At 39.6% G+C, this 21,157-nt stretch overlaps 1 protein-coding gene across 3 annotated transcripts in view; it reads left to right on the forward strand.

Moving 5' to 3' along the window:
• Positions 1-641: 641 nt before the first annotated feature.
• Positions 642-21,157, forward strand: part of LOC143038014 (uncharacterized) — a 45,132-nt gene continuing 24,616 nt past the window's right edge. The window contains exons 1-3 of one of the 3 annotated variants that reach the window (XM_076206847.1): positions 642-760; positions 11,095-11,288; positions 13,637-13,942. In XM_076206847.1, coding sequence (XP_076062962.1) covers positions 11,220-11,288; positions 13,637-13,942 — 375 coding nt within the window. In that variant the 5' untranslated portion in view covers positions 642-760; positions 11,095-11,219. Of the gene's footprint in view, positions 761-1,484; positions 1,700-7,516; positions 7,628-11,094; positions 11,289-13,636; positions 13,943-21,157 lie in introns of those variants that run through there. The other 2 variants (XM_076206848.1, XM_076206849.1) reach the window with 2 other exon arrangements.

The following is a 21,157-nucleotide window of genomic DNA, read 5'->3' on the forward strand; positions in this document are numbered from 1 at the left end:
CCGGCTTCCAGTACTCTATCAACCGCGCCACCGAGTCGTGTCCGCGCCACTGAGTCGCGCACGCGCGCGCGTTTGTGTGTGTGTATTTACCTAGTTGGATTATACGGGAAGGGAGGTATGCTCGTGGTGTGTGTATTTACCTAGTTGTATTTTACGGGACTGGAGCTATGCTCGTGTTGACCCGTTTTTGTATCTCTCTACATATAGTTTGCTTTTGAATTCCTGTATATTTCTGTCATTAACTGTTTCACTGTTCAATTTGTTCCAGACGTCAATTACCCTGTGTGGGAAACTGTTCTTTTTGAGGTCTCTTTTTAACTGTCTTTCTTTAGTTTCTTTGCGTGTCCACTTGTTTCTCTTTTGTGTGTGCGTGTAATCGTAGTAGCATATAGAAGACATGTCCCATATGCTCTATATTTTTATTCAAATAGTTGAACAAAAGTACACTAGAACTAAAATAGTATGACAATTTTCTTGAAAACGTTTCTGGTGGATATGTGTCATTATCAATGTACATGACATTTGTATATACTCATAACAAACTGAAACTAGAATAGTGAAAATTACGAAATGCATAGAAAATAAAATACATTCTTCCTTGTCAATTCGAATTGTTACCCTTTTATGTTGATAGCAATGGACTGTGTAATTCTAGCGCTTTTTGTGAGGAAATCGTGGTAAATATTAATAATAGTAATTGGCAACACCTAAACAAGTGGTAGTGAGAGAAAAATTTAAAAATCACAGTAGAAACTATCAGGTAAGAATGTTAATAGGTTTTCTTGTAGTTCTATTACATATTGATTTGTATTTTGTCGCTTATAAGCAATATTTCCACCCATGAAGACATTATCGCGTCTGTGATATAGTAAATTAGATACAAAAAGGGATGGTAGAAGAGACTTAGTCTTAGAAGTTAAGTGATGAGCATTATAAATTATTCTTTGAGTGGGTATTTTAATGGTTATTCCAGATGTTGTTAATTTATTTTCATACTGACTTACAGTAAGAATGATCATCAACATATGTTGGTGATGTTGAAATTAAGACATAACATTTGTTGGCGCCTTCTTTCTCGTGACATGTTAGCGTGTTTTTGAAAATTGATGTCTTCGACTTCGTCACAGTTTCACTTTTTTCCACAATCTGTATCCATCATTTACAATATCAAGCACAGGGTGCAGCCTCTCTAATGTTATGTTTTCATTTCTATTTTATAGAAATATGTTTAAATTTCAATATCTATATTTTCTCCAAGTGGACTGGGAGCATATTTGTGGTGCACAATTTTCATTTGGACAAATGGCTGGATGGGTTACCAGACCATCCACTGATACCAGTAACCAGGCTACCCCTACAGCCACCACCACACCCTGCCAGAAGCAATACAGAACCAAGGACAACTTGGAATGTGCGGAAGCCGACTTCAGCCGTGTCATTATACTTACTTTCGGTATACTTTCGGTAATTTTGTCTGTTAATGACACGGCTGAAGTCGGCTTCCGCACGTTCCAAGTTGTCCTTGGTTCTGTACTGCTTCTGGCAGGGTGTTGTGGTGGCTGTAGGGGTATCCTGGTATCGGTGGATGGTCTGGTAACCCATCCAGCCATTTGTCCAGCTTTCTCTTGAAACACTCCGGGCTAGTATCTTTCTGGTCCCGGAGATCTCTTGGGAGGCAGTTGAACAAACGAGGTCCATTGTGAGTGAAAGAGTTGTGTTTTATTGTCTTCACTCTTTGTATGGAGCTTACAGTACCCTTTATGTAGCATAGTCTTCCCTTTCTCGGATGGTAGTTTGCCACTATTCCCACATTAGGTACTCTGCCCTCCAGGATTTTCCACACATAGATGATTATATAGCGTTCCCTTCTCCTCTGCAGAGAGTACAGTTTTAACTGGCTCAGTCTATCCCAGTAGTTTAGGTGCTGTACTCCCTGAATTTTTACAGTGAAGGAATGCTGGATAGCCTCTAGGTTGGCTATTTCTTGTATTTTATATGGGGACCATAGCTGGCAGCAGTACTCGAGCCTTGGGACTACCAGACACTTCCATAGGGTCTTTAGGCACTGCCCATCTCTAGAATTAAAAGTTCTAAGCACCCACCCACTCAAGTTTCTTCCTGCTTCTATTATTTTATTTATGTGGTATGAGAAAGTTGCATCGTCGCTCATGAATACCCCAAGGTCTTTGACATGATCTTTTTCTGTGATGAGCTGGTTGTTGTACTTGTAGTTTGTGGAGTTTTTAAGGTCTTCATTTCTCCCATATCGTACAAGTTCAAATTTCTCACCATTCAATGCCATGTTGTTTGATGCTGCCCAAATTTGTATTTCATTGAGGTCCTTTTGTGTATTTTCCACATCTTCTGGGCATGTTATCTGCCTTTTCAGCCTGGTGTCATCGGCAAAAGAGGACGCTTCAGTATACTTTAGTTTCTCGTCAATATCTCCTACATGTATAATGAAGAGGAGTGGCCCTAGCACTGACCCTTGTGGTACACCACTTTTTACTCTACTGGGCTCAGACAGTTCTCCTTGGACAGATACTTGTTGAGTTCTGCCTGTTAGAAAACTATGTAACCATCTTCCAAGTGAGCCCATTATTCCGAGATTTTGTAGCTTATGTAGGAGAATGCCGTGATCTACCTTGTCAAAAGCCTTGGCGAAATCAAGGTAGATCACATCAGCATTCCAGCCATCCTGCGTGCTTTCGAGGATCCTCTCATGGTGTTCGAGTAACTGGGACAGACACGAACGACCCTGCCTGAAACCGTGCTGTCCATCGTTGAAGGCTTCCTTTGTTTCCAGGAACTTCACCATCCTCTTTCTTATGATTTTTTCGCATAGTTTTACTAGGTGAGAAGTTAAGGCTACTGGTCTGTATTTGCTTGCCTGGCCTCTACTTCCTCCCTTATGTATGGGTGTGATGATGGAGGTCTTCAGCATAGTAGGAACTGTGCCAGATTTTACTGATACGTCCCAAAGCATCTGAAGTGGCTTTGCAAGCTCCTGTCCACAGTTTCTCAGAAGTTGTGCATGGAAACCATCTGGTCCCGCTGCCGCTTCAGGTGGAATAGCTTTTATTGCCTCCATTATGTCCTGTTCGGTGATTTCGATTGATGAGAGTATTTGGGGGCTGTTTGGGGAGTCTGTGAAGAAAGTTTCTGCATCTTCTACCACCTTGTCTTTTTTTGGGTCACTGAAGACACTCTCATACTGTGACTTGAGAATATTTGCCATTTGCTTGGGGTCTCCATTTAGGACACCATTCTGGTCGTAAAGAGGTCCAACTACTGATCTATTCTTCAATTTCTTTTTGGCGTATGAGAAAAAGTATTTCGGATTTTCCCTTATCCGTAGTATCGCTTCTAGCTCTTCCCTCTGGTGTTGCTCTTCATGGGATAGCTTGATCTTTTTCTCTATCTCTTCTAAATGAGATTTAATTTTCTCCTGGGCTGGTGGATAGTATGTTTTGCCCAACCTTATGCTGCATGAATGCCTCTTTCTCATGAGGATTTTGCGGTCCCTAGGGACGATGCTTCTTTTCTTGTTGTTCGATTTCATTGGTACATGTTTGAGGCAGATTTCCCTACATTTTACTACTATTTCCCTGAGAATGTCGTCCACATTTTCCATTTGTAGGTGGACCTCCCAGTTTATGTCCTTTATTTCTGCTCTTATTTGTTCCCAGTTTATGTTCTTATTATAGAAGTTTAGGTTTCCTAGGTGTTCCTCCTGTGCAACTCTCCTCTCGTGATCCTTTCGTTTGTCAACACACGTTGTTTGTATTAAAATGAATTTGTGGTCTGATAGAATCGTGTCTTATTTCGCATGAAAAAATTAAATCATTACTATTTGTTAACATTAGATCTAGTATATTTTTTCCTCTGGTAGGCTCTCTGATTTCTTGGAGGAGGAAATATTTGTTTATTACATTTATCAGGGCTAGGGATTGTTGTTTCTCCTCTAGCGTGCCACCGAGAATTTTCATATCTGGCCAGTTAATGTGCGGGAGATTTAAGTCCCCAAGGATCACCACCTCTGTTGTGTTATTTGGCAGGGTATCCAGAGCCCCCCTCATCCTTTCAAGTATTTCTTCAAACTGGTCCGGAGTTGTATTTGGTGGCCTATATAATGTCATTACTAGCATGTCGAGACTTTTTATGTAGATCTTCAGGAGTTCTACTGTCCCATTTGAGAGAGATTCTACATCTTCGACACATGCTGCTAGATCATTTCGTGTATATATTATGACTCCTCCGTGGCTTCTGTTTTTCCTGTCTGCCCTGTATATGGTGTAGCCATCAATGGTAATCTCTGCATCTAGGTGTTCTCTAGTCAAATGTGTTTCTGTTAATGCTAGAAACATCAGGTCTCTTTGATAAGCTATCTCCTTTAGCATTGGTACTTTAGCCTGATTTGACTTTGGATAGAGACCCTGAATGTTTGCATAGAAAAAAGAGGCTAATGACACATTCTGCTGCACGCCCTGTCTCTCCCCCAGTCTGTCCAGTCTGTCCATTATATGGCTCATGGTTTTCTGTTGTTGTTTTTCCATTTCTATAAGCCTTTGGAATGCCTCTAAAAAATGGTTTTGATCAGGGACTTTGGGTGCACTCTGATTTGTAGGGGTATCCTGTCTGAGATGGTATACATTTCCCTCTTTTTCTCGCTCTGGTGCATCGCCCCGTTTTGTGTTCTTTGTTTGACTGGTGATCCCAGCTTTACGCTTTGTTCCTTTAGGATTTGGAAAAATACAGCTTTCATTTGTACAAATATGGAACCTGATGGCATTTCGGCAGATGATTGGGTGGTAATCCTTGCACTTTCTACCGAGTGTACATCCTAGCTTTTTGTCTAGTCCATGTGTCAAGAGCCTTTGACATACCTTGGGGTGGCTGTACATACATCCTTCTCCTTTCCTTCCGTGTTTGCATGCGTTTCTTTTGTAGTATTTGCAAATCCCTTTGGGTTTAACTACCTCTGTAGTTTGTGTATTATTAGTGTTTCCACTGGTCTCTACCTTGTCTTTTTCTTTTTCTTTTTCTTTTTCTTTTTCTGGGGCATTGGGCTTTGTCTTCTTGATAGTGTTTTCTTCAGAGGGCTTTGAGACAGCTCCAATAATATTTTGTCTGTTCTGCTTTGGGATTGCCCCAGTGGAGTGGAGTGTTTGTGTTGATTTGGTGGGTGAGGTTTGGGTATTTTCCTCTGTTTGCATGTTTGATGGGCTAGCCTCAGGGATAGGAGGGGTTATATCTATCTGTGTATGTTCGTTTTCTGTTGTAGATGTACTTACAGTCTCTGTGTTCCTCTCTGTCCTCTGTGTTTGCCATTCCACAGCTTCCTGTGCCGTTTGTAGGGTATTATGGCTTATAGACTTAGTTTTACGGGATCTCGGAGTTTTAGATTGCCTATCCATAGCATCTCTGGCATTTGTCTCCTCAATGATTGTTGCTTTATCCCCTTCATACTTGTAAATATAACATCTCTCACACGTGTATACCCTATTTGTCTTTATGAACCACATAATTTGATATAGCGGGAGACTGGTACATAAATAGTGGATCCAGTCTCCACAAGTATTGCATCTCATGGTGTACTCGATTTTGTCATCACCACCACATGTGGCGCAAGCATCATTAACAGACAAAATTACCGAAAGTATACCGAAAGTAAGTAAATGGAATTTACTTACTTAGTTTACTTAGTGAAGTTCCGAGGTCGATCCTCACAGCCGTAGTGGACTACCGCTGCTGCCCGTCCTGTTGTCCCTCCTCACGAGGGTCAGTTGGTCTGGTAGTGAGTTTGGAGAGAACCTACGGATGGCGGTGTAGCCTGACACTGGAGGCTCGTCTGGCACCTGTGACCTTCCACTTGAACCTGTCCATTGCATGTTTGAAGCTGTCCACCGAGCATTTAGTTTTCTCCCTCACCTCTTTTGGGAGGGCGTTGAAGATTTTTGGACCCTTATGGCCTAGGCTGGTTGCCAGTAGGGTCTTAATCCTTTCCGGGGCTCTTGATGGGAGAGTTTGTCTCTCACACTTACGCCCATGCCTTACACTGTGGTATGGCTTGATTGATGAGGGCGTGGGGTCTGGAACAAGTCTTTCAAGGATTTTCCATGTGTAAATGGCCCTGTATCTTTCCTCCTTTGTTGAGAGTATTGAACTAGTGCTCCCAGGTGATCCCAATAGTTGAGATCTTGCATCCCTCTGATGTGCCTGGTGTAGTTCCTTTGGACAGCTTCAAGCATCTGGATGTCTCCGCGTTTGTGTGGTGACCAGAGTTACAATAGTCCAGGATTGGTTGAATAAGCAACTTCCAGAGGGTAAGCATCACCTGAACCTCTCTTGAGAAAATCCTTAGTACCCAGTTGGCCGTCCCTCTTGCTCTTTTCACTGACTGCATGATGTGGTGCTGGAAAGTGGTTTCATCACTTAAGTGAATGCCCAGGCTTTTTACATGGGCTTTGGGTGTGATTTTCATACCTCTTTTTGAGTGCAGTTCAGTGTTGTTGTCGTTCCCTAGACTGTCTGTCTGAGCAGTAAACCGAGTAAGTAAACCAAGTAAAATGAGTAAATAAACCAAGTAAGTCCCGTCTCCCCAAGGAATGCCACAGCCGAAACTGGGTTTTCCCACAAATCCTTTATAGAGTGTATGTTGTGTTGTTTGCGTGTATGATTGTGTATCATGCAGTCTTCCATTATGTGTTGTATGGTATGGGGTGAAGTGTTATGCCACGTCCACACGGTCGAGCACTGTCCGCCAGGCACGAGGGCTTTGCTCGACAATGGGCAATTTCAGCGGGCAAACCATCAAACTGTCCGTTCCTGGCGCCATTTGCAGGCAGTGGATGGAGGGCTGATATCGCTGCCAAATGCACGAGGTGAGGTGTGAGCAAAGTTAGCAAACCCACTCAATACAGACCAAAGTTACCTTTACCACCATGTCCGCACCTAGTACTAGTGTGTACTGGTCTCGACAAGAAATGCTATGCTTTTCCTCATATTTGTCTCTTGCCTTTGTATATATGGTTGCACTTTCGAAAAAACAGAAAAGCTGCTTATGTTCATTTTCATGTAATTGCAAAATGATTGTTCATTTTCATCCTGCAATTCACGTAGAATTGTCACTGAGCTTCCCATGAAATCACGTCTTTGTAACCACTCCCGGCATCAGACATGTCTCCGTGATTTCTTGTTTTTCTTTTTCATGCAGGCAGCAATTATGATGCTGTAAAGTGCTACCTTCTTTCCAAGTATGGCGGGAACCATGGTTATCGTACCGCACTGAATCACTCACTCCCAACCTCTGCTTGCGGCCAACTAACCTCCAACCACCATCGTCAGCCATGTGGACACTTCGTGGGCAGAGTCTGTGGACTTTGCCCGGTTAGGGCAAAGTCTGCCAGGCACAGCTCGACCATGTGGACACGGCATTACATCCTGGGCAGCTGTTCACAATGCGGTCATCCAGCCTCTTCTGGTACCTTAGAAGTGCTGGGTGGTGGCTGTACCGCAGTCTGGCCAGGTGGACTCTGTCCTTTTGTGGGAGAGAGGATTCAGAAGGGTGGTTATCAAGGGGTCTGGCATGCAGCAATGTGTTGTCTTTCAGTGTGTTAATGGAGTGGTGAGTGATATGATTATGAATATGTTTGCGGAGGCTGGTATTTGGTGGTTGTGAGGAAGAGGGGAGAGTATTTGTGTGATATAGGTCTTTGGGTGTTGTTTTAATGTTTCTTGGTGTGTGTGGGTGTTCTGCTATGTAGTATAGCTGGTGAGATGTGTTTGTGGTGGCTGCGGCAAGTGTTTGTGTGCCTCTTATGTCGAGGTGGTCCTTGACTTTGAGGACTTTTGTTTCATAGTGTAAATAGTCTGTAGGTGTTGTATTTGTGCAGCCTGTAATTGTTTTTAGGGCTTTGTTTTGTATGATTTGAAGGGTATTGTGGTGTGTCGCACTGAGATTAGGAGCCCATGCAGGACTCGCATGCAGTTCAGTGTTGTCTTTAATGCCTTTGTTTGTGCCATATCTCAATACCTCGAACTTCTCTTCGTTGAATTGCATATTGCTTTTGTTGGCCCATGCATAAACTGAGTTGAGATCGTCTTGTAGATATTACACATCCCCACTTTCCCGCACTGCATGGCTGATGTGGGTATCATCGGCAAAAGACAGCCTGAGGGTTGAGTCCACCCTCCTATTTATGTCATTCATATGGACTAGGAATAGGAGGGGGCCAAGCACAGATCCTTGTGGTACTCTGCTTATTACCTTGGATTCGATGGATTTCACACCATCAACTGCAACTGTTTGTGTACAGTCTGTGAGAAAGTTGTGAAGCCAGAATCCTAGCTTCCCTGAGATTCCTAGATCCTTTGCCTTGTGGAGGAGGACACCATGATCCACTTTGTCGAAGGCTTTGGCAAAGTCTAGGAATACTACGTCAACATTTCTCCCCTCCTACAGGTTCTGTAGTAGCCAGTTGTAGTGCGCAAGTAGGTTTGAGAGGCATGACCGACCTTTCCTGAAACCATGTTTATTCACTTCAAGGTGTATGAACAGCTTGTCCCATACGCATTTCTCAATTACTTTGACAATGTGTGACGTGAGGGTGACAGGTCACTAGTTCTTTAGCAAGGACCGATCTCCTCCTTTGTATATTGGGCTTATGATGGCTTGTTTTAGTAGTGCCGGGATCTCTCCTTTGTCAAAGGAGGCAAGCCACAACATATGGATTGGGACTGCCAAGACCTCGCAGCATTTTAGGAGTAGGATTGCCGGAACGCCATCTGGTCCAGCGGCCGAGTTAATCCTGAGCTCCTTTATTGCCTTTTTGATGTCCCCTACTGTCACTTGAATGTCGGTAAGCTGGTTCAGGTTCGTAGTCACCTGGTTGAAAAAGGTTATGGGATCAAGGATTTCCATCTGTGTCTTTGGTATGCTGAACACACTGTTGTATTGGTGTGCCAACATCTGGCAGGTTTCCTGTGGGGCATCTGTTATGGTGCCTTGTTCAGTCATTAGGGGCCCAATCTGTGACTTGGTTTTGAGGAACTTCTTACAGTAGCTGTAGAAGAATTTTGGGTTATGCCTTATGTTTTCTATAGCTTGGTATTCCTCCATTCTTCTCTGCTCCTTGTGTGAGTGTTTGATTTTCTGCTCTATGTCCTCTATTTTTTAGTAGATTGAGAGCCTTTGGGTCTCATTGCTACTTTTAATGAGTTTTAGGTTGAGGTTGGCAAGCTTTCGCATGAGGATTTTCCTGTCACGAGGGATGGAGTACCTGTGATCCTTTTTGTTGCTTTTTCGTGGCACATAGGCAGTACACACCTCCAGCAAAATCCTCAATAATGTGTTGAGAGTGGTGTTGGGGTCAGTTTCCTGCAGTGCCAGCTTCCAGTCAATCTTCCTGAGATCCTGTTGTAACTGTTCCCAGTCTACCTTTTGACTGAAGAAGTTGAAGCTGGCAAAGGGTGTCATGTCCAATAATTTTTTTAACATGGTTTAAAGTTAACATTAATAGGGTCTCGCTAATTACAAAACAAAACAAAAAAAAAACAAGGATGGTTTTTGCTCAAATGCACACTTCTATATATATGGTTGCATTATTTGAACTATTTTCTTTCAAATGTGTGATTTCCATGTAATATGATCAAAGAGAAGTTATGTTTTTATCTTCTGCAAAATTACCCACCACAGCTACGATGCGTCCAGCCCGCCATCTATGATCACTAGTGGTATGGATCAAACTACACTCTATTAAGTTTCTTACTATTGTGTTATTAGTGTAATAGACTGCATATAGTTGAATTATTTCAACTATTTTCTTTAAAATGTGTGATTTTCATGTAAATTGACCAAAGATAAGTTATGTGCCTCTGCAAAATGACCGACCACAGCTAAGAATACCGTAACAAATTAGCATATGGTTGCATTATTTGACCTATTTTCTTTAGGATGTGTAATTGCCATGTAATTTGATCAAAGAAAAGTTATGTTTTTATCCTCTGCAAAATTACACTTGACAGCTACGAATACTGACTCATTAATATCCGACCAATGCCGACCAAACCCGAACAAGGATGGTTTTTGCAGAAATGCACGATTTCGTATGAGAAATTAGCATATGGTTGCATTATTTGACGCATTTTCTTTAAAATGTGTGATTTCCATGTATGATCAAAGAGAAGTTACATTTTTATCCTCTGCAGAAGATAAAAACGTAACTTCTTTTTGAATAAATTACATGAAAATCACACCTTTTAAAGAAAATAGTTCAAATGCAACCATATGCTAATTTGTTGCGGTATTCGTAGCTGTGGTTGGTCATTTTTCAGAAGCTAAAAACATAATTTCTCTTTGGTTAAATTACATGAAAATCACACATTTTAAAGAAAATAGTTCAAGTAATTCAACTATATGCAGTCTATTACACTAATAACACAATAGTAAGAAACTAAATAAAGTGTAGTTTGATCTATATCACCAGTGATCATAGATGGCGGGCTGGACAAATCGTAGCTGTGGTCGGTAATTTTGCAAAGGATAAAAACATAACTTCTTTGATCAGATTACATGGAAATACATTTTAAAGAAAATAGGTCAAATAATGCAACAATATATATAGAAGTGTGCATTTGAGCAAAAACCGTCCTTGTTTGGGTTTTGTCGGTTTGTTCTATTTTTTCGGCAAGTAGTGATATTAGATATTTGTCTGATGCATTTCCAACTTTAAGGCTGATCATTCTTACTATCCCTCAATTATGCGACCTTACATAAATCTTTCCTGTACCATTTCCTTAACAATCTCTGATGCTTACCTGAACATAAGTAATGACTAAATGAGGGAATAACTAAGGTACTTTGTACTTTCTTGTTGATATCCCTTCTGGTGGATTGTGTGCCCTAGCTTTTGATTCACACTCATATCATCAGAGATATGTCTGTCAATGCAATATTGTTCCCAAGGATAGGGGTGCTGTTTATTGCTGGGAAACACTTATCTTTATTAGCGGTATATTTAATATTAGCATACTGACATATCTTCTAGCCAGTAGGTTTATGCTTTTCATTATTCTAAATGTATGATGTTTCAGAATAAGTTCAAGAGGTAGTGAAGTTCATGCACAGCAGTTTAACAAAGGAATACATATACTCTGTAAATGTGTATATTTATTTCTTTTGGAGGAACTAGCTTGAAGGCAACTCTTTAAAAAGAAAAATGAGTTCGAAATTGAGAGTTGAGGATGTTTTGGAATATGTGGATACTGTCGCCACAAAACAAATACATGTAAGTATTTTTCGGTACTGTTACAGTATCATGCAATCAAATTTTTCACTTCATTCTTGGCATTTGAAAGATTATTTTTTTCTATGGAATGATTGTGTGAGATTAAGTTAGGTGAGGACAATGTAAATTTCATGTTAAAAAAGGTAGATATAGATTGGGTGCCATACATACATACATGTACCAAAGGCTTTTTCCCCCTTACACGGGGGGTAGCCAAAACAAAAAGGGCATAGCAACCACTCCCACCCATTCCATTCCCTAAATATTCCACACCCCTTAACCCTCTCCCTTCCTCTTATCTTGGCACCTCCTGGATGACAGGTCATCCCTGCATCCTGTCCACTGCCCTGGGTCAGAAGCAGTGTCGCAAGACCCAGCACATCCACAGCAAGACCGCTTCATAAATTCGGCGACCCCCCCCCCTCTCTCCCCTCGTGCAGAAAAGGAGAAGACGGGAAGAAATCCCTTCGGGCTGCGTCAAATTTTTTCTCATACATACTTCCTCACCCCCCATCCCCCACCCACTCCCCCTCATGCATCACAGCATCATCCATACACAACCCTTCCCCATTCACCCCTATCTTCTGTCCTCTACTGTCCTTCCTCAACAGAAATTCCTCTCTTTTGTAATGCCCCTTTCATCCCATCCATCCATCTCATCCTAGGATGCCCCCTCATATTCACTCCTTCCACCTCTGCCTTCCACACCTCTTTTACTAATCTTTCTTCACTCATTCTTTCCATGTGTCCAAACCATCCTAATACTCTTTCAGCAACTCTATCTCCCAGCTCCTTTTCCACCCCTGTTCTCCTCACCACCTCATTTCTTACTCTGTCTAGCCTAGTAACCCCTATCATACTTCTCAAACATTTCATCTCAAACATATTCAAACTCCTTTTCTCTTCCTCTCTTGTATTCCATGTTTCTGCCTCGTACAGTGCTGTTGGTACAATCACTCCTTCATATAAGCTCCTCTTAGCATCCATTGCCAGATGTCTATTTCTCATTACACTTTTTAACCCATTCAATACGATGACGCCCATGTAGGCATCATGAGGAGCAAGTGGGTACGTGAGGATGCCGATGTCGGCATCTTGATTATATTTATTATAATTGTACCTGTGTGACCCCCATACTCTGTAAACTGGCTTCATCATATTTTCTATGGTTATCAAAATTCACGGGTGAAAGAGAGAACGAGCAATACAGCGGTAACTTTATTTCTTATAATGCGAGTATTATGACGCAACATCGCATGTCTGGCAGCTAATGCTGCCCACGAGATTTTGGCCCGGAGGGAAGGGGTTAATCCACCAAGGCATTTACTTGCTTCTCTCAATCTACATTCTACCTCCACCCGCACTCCTCCTTTTCTTGCCACATTTGCACCCAAGTATCTAAAACTATCCACTTCCTCCAGTCTCTCACCCTTCATGCTCACTTTCAGCCTGCTGTCACTCTTTCCCCTTGTACATCTCATCACCTTACCTTTGCCCACATTTATCTTCATCTTCCTTCTTTCACATGCCTTCTCAAACTCTGTCACTAACTTCCTCAATCCCTCCTCTGATCCTGCTACAAGTGCAGTGTTGTCAGCAAACAACAACTGGCTTATTTTCCATTTTTCTCCATTTTCTTGTACCATCTACCCCTGACCCACTGACCTTGCATTCACCTCTTGCACCATCCCATTCATGTATAGATTGATTAGCCAGGGCGACATAACACATCCCTGATGAAGTCCCACCTTTACCTCAAACCATTCACTCTCCATTTCTAATTGGGTACCAGAAATGGGGGAAGAAAAAAAAATTGGGAAATCGTATTTTTCCTTCAATGCACACATGATGTCCAGGAAGTCAGCAAATGTCAAAATAAGATATTGGAATAAATGAGAGCAGCCTTAACTTATTTCTTAGTGATTTTTTAAATTGAAACAGCTCTAGTTGCTCAATGTACTCTAGGTTTATTACCTGTATCATTTCTTCATCCATTTACTCTGTTATGCACTCTCTTCCTTGCATGATGGACATTGCCCTTTCATCCAATGCCCCCTTTACCATGTCTGGCTACCTCATTCTTGGTCTTCCTCACATGTTCACTATGTCCATCCCTGCTTTCAGTTTTTCTTGTTTGTCTTTCCTCACTCATTTTTTCCCAATACACAATTCATCTTGGCACTCTAATCTACCCTGTTTAATAGTAATTAATACAGCTTGTAATGCTTCAAGGATTGTGATCTCTTAACTTAAGAGTTAGATGGCTTCCTGGTCAAATTGTACTTTTATCATTTTAATTATTTTATGTACAAATTTGATGTTTATATATTTGCTCGTTTTTTCCACAGCATTGTTTTGATTTTATGTACAAAGTAGCAGAACTTTTTCAAGCAACACTAAAAGTTTTAGACAAGTATCCAGACCGTCAAATTACACAAGGAAGCTATCCAAAGGGGGCCTCTGCATCCCATCGTAGAAGAAGAGAACGCCGTAAAAATGACTTTGTGTCATACATGAAGACTCTGCCAACATCAATATGTCTGAATTCCAAGCTTTTTCCTACAGACTCCATCCCAATCATAACTGTTCATAGATTGTTTCAAATGAATTTATATCTTGATATAAAAGAGGCTTTCATGGCAGATATTTTTAAGGTATGTATATATGAGTTATGACATAGTCATCTGTATATAAATCGCACTGATTTACTTGCAGAGACATTAGAGCTTGCTGAGGTTGGTAAATCTGGTGAGATTAAGGGAGAAAATTAAGTTTACATATCAAAGAGTAAGGTAGTGGTTGGTATCTAAGGGTGGAGGGCACAAGGTTAACAAACAGTTGCATGGGGAGGAGGTGCTAATATATGGGAGCAGATAGATGTGAAAGTAAAAGGTTAGAGGAAGAGATTAAACAAAGGTATTGGGGGCACAAGCATAGAAGATACCCTGAGTGGTATGAAAAAAGCAAGAGGATGTCATTTGAAACAGTGACAAGGATACATAAAGTACTTGTGTTACCTTATGTATTGGACTTGGGTACAAATGTGAGAGATTGTGTGGATGCAGTGGAAATGGATTGTCAGAGGGCTATGCTTGAAGTCGTGTATGTACCTAATTGTATTATATGGGAAGGGAGCTATGTTTGTGGTGACCTGTCTTTGTATCTTTCAGCAACATGTTTTTTCTTAAAATCTTGAATAGTGTTTGCACACACTATTTCTTTGTCTAATTTGTTCCAGGTATCTATCACTCTGTGTGGGAAGATATATATATTTTAGATCTCTTCTGTAATTATCTTTTTTGAGTTTCTTTTCGTGTCCTCTTGTTTTTCCATTGTCCCATTTCAATAAATCATTCTTATCTTGAATTCCATTCCTTACATAATTCTCTTGATAGTAGGTCTCTTTCCCTTCTTTGTTCCAGAGTTGCTAATTCTAATTTGGACAGTCTTTGTTCATATGTCACTTTGGAAAGAGCTGGTGCCAGTTTTGTTGTTGCTCTTTGTATTCTTTCTAATTTTTTTATATTCTTTTTGGTACTGGGTGTCCATAGTTTTGCTGGGTACTCAAGTTTTGGTGTTATTAGTGTAGTTTTTTTTTTTTTTTTTTTTCGTTAACTCATCCAAATAGACAAATGTGTGTGTGTGTGTATTTACCTAGTTATATTATACGGGAAGGGAGCTATGCTCGTGGTGACCAGTCTGTGTATCTTTCAGCATCAAGTTTGTTCTTAAATTCTTGAATAGTGTGTGTGTATATATATGTATATATAATATATTTATATATTATATATATATATATATATATACACACACACACGCACATGCATACATATATAAAAGGCCCTTTCCCCCCTTGTCAGGGTGAGGTGGCCAAATTAAAGCACACACTCACATTAGTCAGTTAAAATCTACTTAATCATTCCTCCTGGGCATTTTTTTCTCATGTCACATATAAGGAAGAGTCAGAATGCTTTTGAGGCTAATTGTGTGAGAAGTAAGGTAGGTGTTGCAAGAGTTGATAGTGAGAAATTTGGAGGTGATGCAGATAATTGGGGGAGAAGCTGTTGAACAGGGTAGAACATAGTGCTTAGGTACTTTGTGTACATAAAGAGAATGAATCAGGAAAGACAAACTTAGTGTGGAAAGCAGAAATGGGTGGAGTGGGCTTGAGGAAGACAAAGATTGATGTGAGTAGTTGAATGGGGTGTTGGACAGGAGAGAATGTGCAAAAGATAGTAAATGGAGAGAGATTCTTAATGAAGGAAATTATGGGATAGCCTGAAGTGGTGATGTCATCTGCTTCATCATTTGATTGGATGAAGAAAGTCAGTTATACAGTGAAGCAGTGGGGGTAAACCAGCTCTAGCTGTCAGGTCCTACTATACAAGTGCTTTGCCTTGCTGCATTGTGGTGGGTAACAGTGTGATAATTTATCCTTTGGGTGGTTGAACGAGTTTTATTTAGTTCTGACGTGGGTCCATGCCTTGGCTTGACCACCCATGTGTATTCTTTGTTTTCTTTTAGATTATGAATATTCTCTTGTATGTATGGTTTATTTTTCCTTCAAGTTCTGTTGATCTTTACTGGAAAAATGGTCTAAGTGGAGATTATGGATGGTTTCTCATGTTTGTTGTTTTAGAGAAGGTAAGCACATTGTCGTAATTGCATTATTTCACTGGTTCAATTTATACATGGATGGGGTGGTGCGAGAGATAAATGCAAGTATAATGGGCTGGGGATTGGATATGGTTAAAGAAAATGGGAGATAAGCCAGTTGTTGTTTGCTGATGACACAGCTTGTGGCAGGATCAGAGGGATTAAGGAAGTTAGTGACAGAGTTTGGGAAGGTGTGCAAAAGAAGAAAGTTGAAGATAAATGTGGGTAAAAGTAAGTTGATGAAATGTACAAGGAGAGAATGTGGCGGCAAATTGGAAGTGAGTATTAAGGTTAGAGAGACTGGAGGAAGTGGATAGTTTTAGATACTTGGGTGCGAATGTGGCAGGAAATGGAGGAGTAATGAGAAATAGACATTTGGGAATGTATGCTAAGAGGAGATTGTATGAAGGAGAGATTGTGTTGACAGCACTGCATGGGGCTGAGATGTATTTACCTAGTTGTATTATACAGGAAGGGAGCTATGCTTGTGGTGACCCGTCTTTGTATCTTTCAGCATCAAGTTTATTCTTAAAATTGTGAATAGTATTTTCACACACTGTTTTTTCATTAAGTTATTCCATATATCCAGCATATTGTGTGGGAAGCTATTCTTTTTCCTATCTCTTCTATAGTTGTCCTTTTTGAGTTTCTTTTCATGACCTCTTGTTTTTCCATTGTCATTTTTTAGTAAATCTTTTCTGTTAAGGATTTCCATTCCTTTCATGATTCTATATATAGTCAGTAGATCACCTCTTTCTCTTCTTTGCTCTAGTGTTGGTAGTTCTAGCTTTGATAATCTTTGTTCTTATGTTAATTTGGAAAGAGCTGGTGCCAACTTTGTTGTTGCTCTGTATTCTTTCTAGTTTCCTTGTATTCTTTTTAGTACTAGGTGTCCATAGTGTCGCTGCATATTCCAGTTTTGGTCTAATCAATGTGACTAATATTTTTTTTATCATTTCTTCATCCAAGTATTCAAATACCACTTTCATTGACCTTAGTAGGTTGTATGTTATGTGTTTGAGATGAGGTACCTGAGAAGTATGGGAGGGGTTACTAGGCTGGATAGAGTGAGGAACAAGGAGGTAAGGAGGAGAATGGGGTTGGAAGGGGAGTTGTGGGATAGGGTTGATAAAAGAGTATTGGGATGGTTCGGATACATGGAAAGAATGAGTGAAGAAAGATCAGTAAAAGGTGAGGAAGGAAGGAGTGAGCATGAGGGGGTGATCAAGGATGAGATGGATGGATGGGGTAAAAGAGGCAGGGAAAGAGGGAAATGTCTGTTGAGAACAGAGGGGAGAAGACAGAAGATAGAAGTGAGTGGAGAATGCTGTGATGCATGAAAGGGAGTGGGTGGGGGTGAGGGTGAGGGAGTACATGTGAATGATATTTTTGACGCAATCAGAAGGGATTTCTCCCCATCCTCTCTTTTTCTGCATGAGGGGACAGAGAGGGAGTTCACTGATTAAATGAAGTGGCCATGCTGTGGATGTACTGTTTCTTGTTACATTGCTTCTGACCCAGGGCAATGGGCAAGATGTAGGGATGACCTGTCATCTAGGAGGAGCCAGGATAAGAGGGAGGGAAGGGGTGAATGAGAGTTGAGTATATGGGGATGGAATGGGTGGGAGTGGTTTTTATGCTTTTGTATTTTAGCTACCTCCCATGTAACGTGGGGGGAACCATTGGTATATATATATATATATATATATATTACAGGTGAAAAATGTAATCACACATTTGTCAATAATGTAGAAACCACTGTTGGAGTGGAAAAGACTGGAAACGGGGAATCCCATGTTCCCCTTTCTTTTGTTAGGGGTGCTACTTAAACAGCACGCTCTCTCTTAATTGTATCTACTGAAGAGGATTGCAGTTTGCAATCGAAATATATAGATTCCCCGTTTCCAGTCTTTTCTACTCCAACAGTGGTTTCTACGTTATATATATATATATATATATATTATATATATATATATATATATATATATATATATATATATATATATATGTATGTACAGTACTACCTCTCATTAACGGACTAAAAGGGGGGTAACAGTGTCCGTTGATGTGAATAATCCGTTGATTTGGAGTGGTTTTTGGGTGGCATAGTGATTGCACAGAATTAAACAACAGCACCAAAAATGCCGAAAACACAGCGAAAACACCGCAAACACAGCTAATTAATGTCCGTTCATGAGAAGTAGTACTATATATATATATATATATATGTGTATGTGTGTATTTACTTAGTTGTATTTTACGGGAAGGGGTATGCTCATGGTGTCCCATCTTTATATCTCATTTTATCTAAACTATTTTTAAATTCATGTATTGTTTTTGCACACACTACATTCTCATTAACTTGTTCCAAATGTCTATTACTCTGTGAGGAAAGCTATTCTTTTTCAGATCTCTTCTATAGCTGTCTTTCTTTATTTTCATTCCGTGTCCTCTTGTATTTCTTTCATCCCATTTTATTAGATCCTCTCTATCAATGATTTCTATGCCGTCCATGATTCTGCAAATAGTTATCAAATCTCCTCTCTTCTTTGATCTAGTGTCTGTAGCTCAAGTTTTGCTAGTCTCTCTTCATATGATAGTTTTGAGAGTGTTGGTGCCAATTTTGTAATTGCTCTTTGTATTCTTTCAAGTTTTGTTATACATTTTTTTGTATTTGGTGACCACATCGTCACTGCATATTCTAATCTTGGTCTTATCAAAGTGATTAATATTTTCTTCATCATTTCTTCATCCAGGTATGTAAATGCCACTTTGATTGTTCTTATTAAATTATAAGTTTCTCCAAAAATAATTTTTATATGTTTCTCAGGTGACATATTATTCATAATAATGACTCCCAGGTCTTTCTCATTTACTACTTTTTTTATTCCTTCTCCCAATTTATATGATCCTTCTATTCTTTTTTTTTGCTTTTTCCAAATTCCATTATACTACACTTTTTGGTATTGAACTCCATCTCCCACTTCCTACTCCATTCCCATACTTTATTGAGATCACTCTGTAGTGACTCATAATCTTCTTCCGTGTTCACTTTTTTAACAGTTTTGCGTCATCTGCAAAGAAGCTCATGTAACTTTCAATTTCTTTATCCATATCATTAATATATATAGCAAACATTATTGGGGCCAAAACTGTTCCTTGGGGAACACCGCTTATTACTTCATCCCATTTTGAGTGTTTGTCTCTTATCACTACTCTCATTTTTCTTTCTTGCAAAAAGTCTTCCATCCATTTAAGTAGTTTGCCCTGTATTCCTCCTTCAGTTTCTAATTTCTTAAGTAACTTTTTATGTGGTACTTTGTCAAAAGCTTTTTTTAGGTCAAGAAATGCACAATCAGCCCATCCATCTCTTTCTTGTATTATATCTATTAGCCTTGAATAGAAACATATTAAATTGGTGACGCATGATTATCCTTGTCTGAATCCAAACTGCCTTGGATTTAGTACGTTGTTTTTTTTTTCTAAATACTTTACCCATCTACTTTTGATAATTCTTTCACAGATTTTTGCTATTGTACTTGTTAGAGAGACTGGTCTATAGTTTGTAGGGTCTTCTTTATTTCCTCCTTTATATATAGGTACTATATTTGCTCTTTTCCAATCTTTTGGAACTTTTCCTTCTTTCAAGGAACTGTTTATTATGCTTTGTATTTTGTCTGCCAGTTCATTCCTGCATTCTTTCAAAATCCAGTTTGCTATTTCATCTGGTCCATGCGATTTTCTGACATCAAGATTACTCAAGTGTTTCATTATTTCGTTATTTGTTACTTCTATTTCTTTCATAGGGGGGACTTTCTCTTCCCATTCGATCTCTCCAGGTTGTATGTTCTCCCTTGTAAACACCGATTTAAAAAGCTTGTTCATAATTTTTGCCATTTCTATTTCCTCTGTGTATTCAACTCCTTGTTGTAATTTCTCTAATTCTTGTTTTTCAGTTTGTTGTTTACAAATCTGTAAAATAGTTTTGGTTGATCTTTACATTTTTCTGTGACATCTGTTTCATATCTTCTCTCTTTGTCTATGCACACTTGTACATATTCATTTCTATAACTAGTATATATTTTCCATTTTTCAGGCCTTTTGTCTTTCTTCTATTTGGTCTAAGCTTTATCTCTTTTGTCTTTTAACTCCCTACAACTTTTGTTGTACCAGCACTTTACATATTCTTTTTCTTGTTTTTGTCTTGGGACATACTTTCCCACTCCTTTATTATAATTTTTTGTCAAAATATTCCATTTCTCTTCTACTGTTGTATCTTCTTTGTGTATTCTTTCCCAGTTTTCATTTTGAAAGAATTCTCTTATTAAAAAGAAAAAAAAATCATACATAAATCTTCCATTTCTATATTGTTCATTTCTTTTCATGTATTTTTCCTCATTTAGTTCTAGTTCTATCAATAAGTGGTCACTTTTACTTAATGGTGTCTTGTATGTTATATTTTCCACTATTTCAGGTTCTGATGTGATTATTAGGTCTAGTCTCGATGGTTCTTCATTTCTATACCTAGTGTTCTCTTGAATCCATTGTGTCATTGTGTGGTCAATAATCATCTCAAGTAGAACATTTCCCCATGAGTCTTCTCCACCCTTTACTGTCATCTCTTCCCAGCAGACTTCTTTGCAATTAAAGTCGCCCATTTTCAGGTTCATTCTTCCTCCATCTTCCATTATCTTATTTAATGTTATTCTTTTGTCTTCTAACATACTTTTATTTTCACTCTCTTCCCACAAGGCTGTTTTTGGGGGCATAGTTTATTAAAAAAAATTCTGCTCTTCTTATCTCTGTCTTCTACTTCTATCATAATCATCTCTACTCAATTCTTTCCATATGTGACACTCTTCACGTTTATATCCTTTGTCAGGAACATAACTCCACCCCCTTGCTTTATCTCTCTGTTTCTAATCCAATAATTATATGCATTGTGTCTTATGCTGTTGGGTGGTAGTGGACCTTTTAACCCCTTCCATACGGTGCCGCACACGTAGGCGTCATGGACTTAGATCTCGGTGGCAGCAGCCAATGCCAGCCGTACGACGTGTCGTAATAATACTCGCATCATAAAATATAGTCACCGCTTATATCGATTGTTCTCTCTTGACCCGTGAATTTTGGTAACCATAGAAAATGCGATTACAAAAGAATTAGAAAATGTCATTATGGAGGGGCGACTACAATAAATATAATCAAGACGC

The sequence above is a fragment of the Oratosquilla oratoria genome, chromosome 23 (assembly GCF_046742065.1).
Source record: "Oratosquilla oratoria isolate Oo_2021 chromosome 23, ASM4674206v1, whole genome shotgun sequence".
Lineage (NCBI taxonomy): Eukaryota > Metazoa > Arthropoda > Malacostraca > Stomatopoda > Squillidae > Oratosquilla > Oratosquilla oratoria.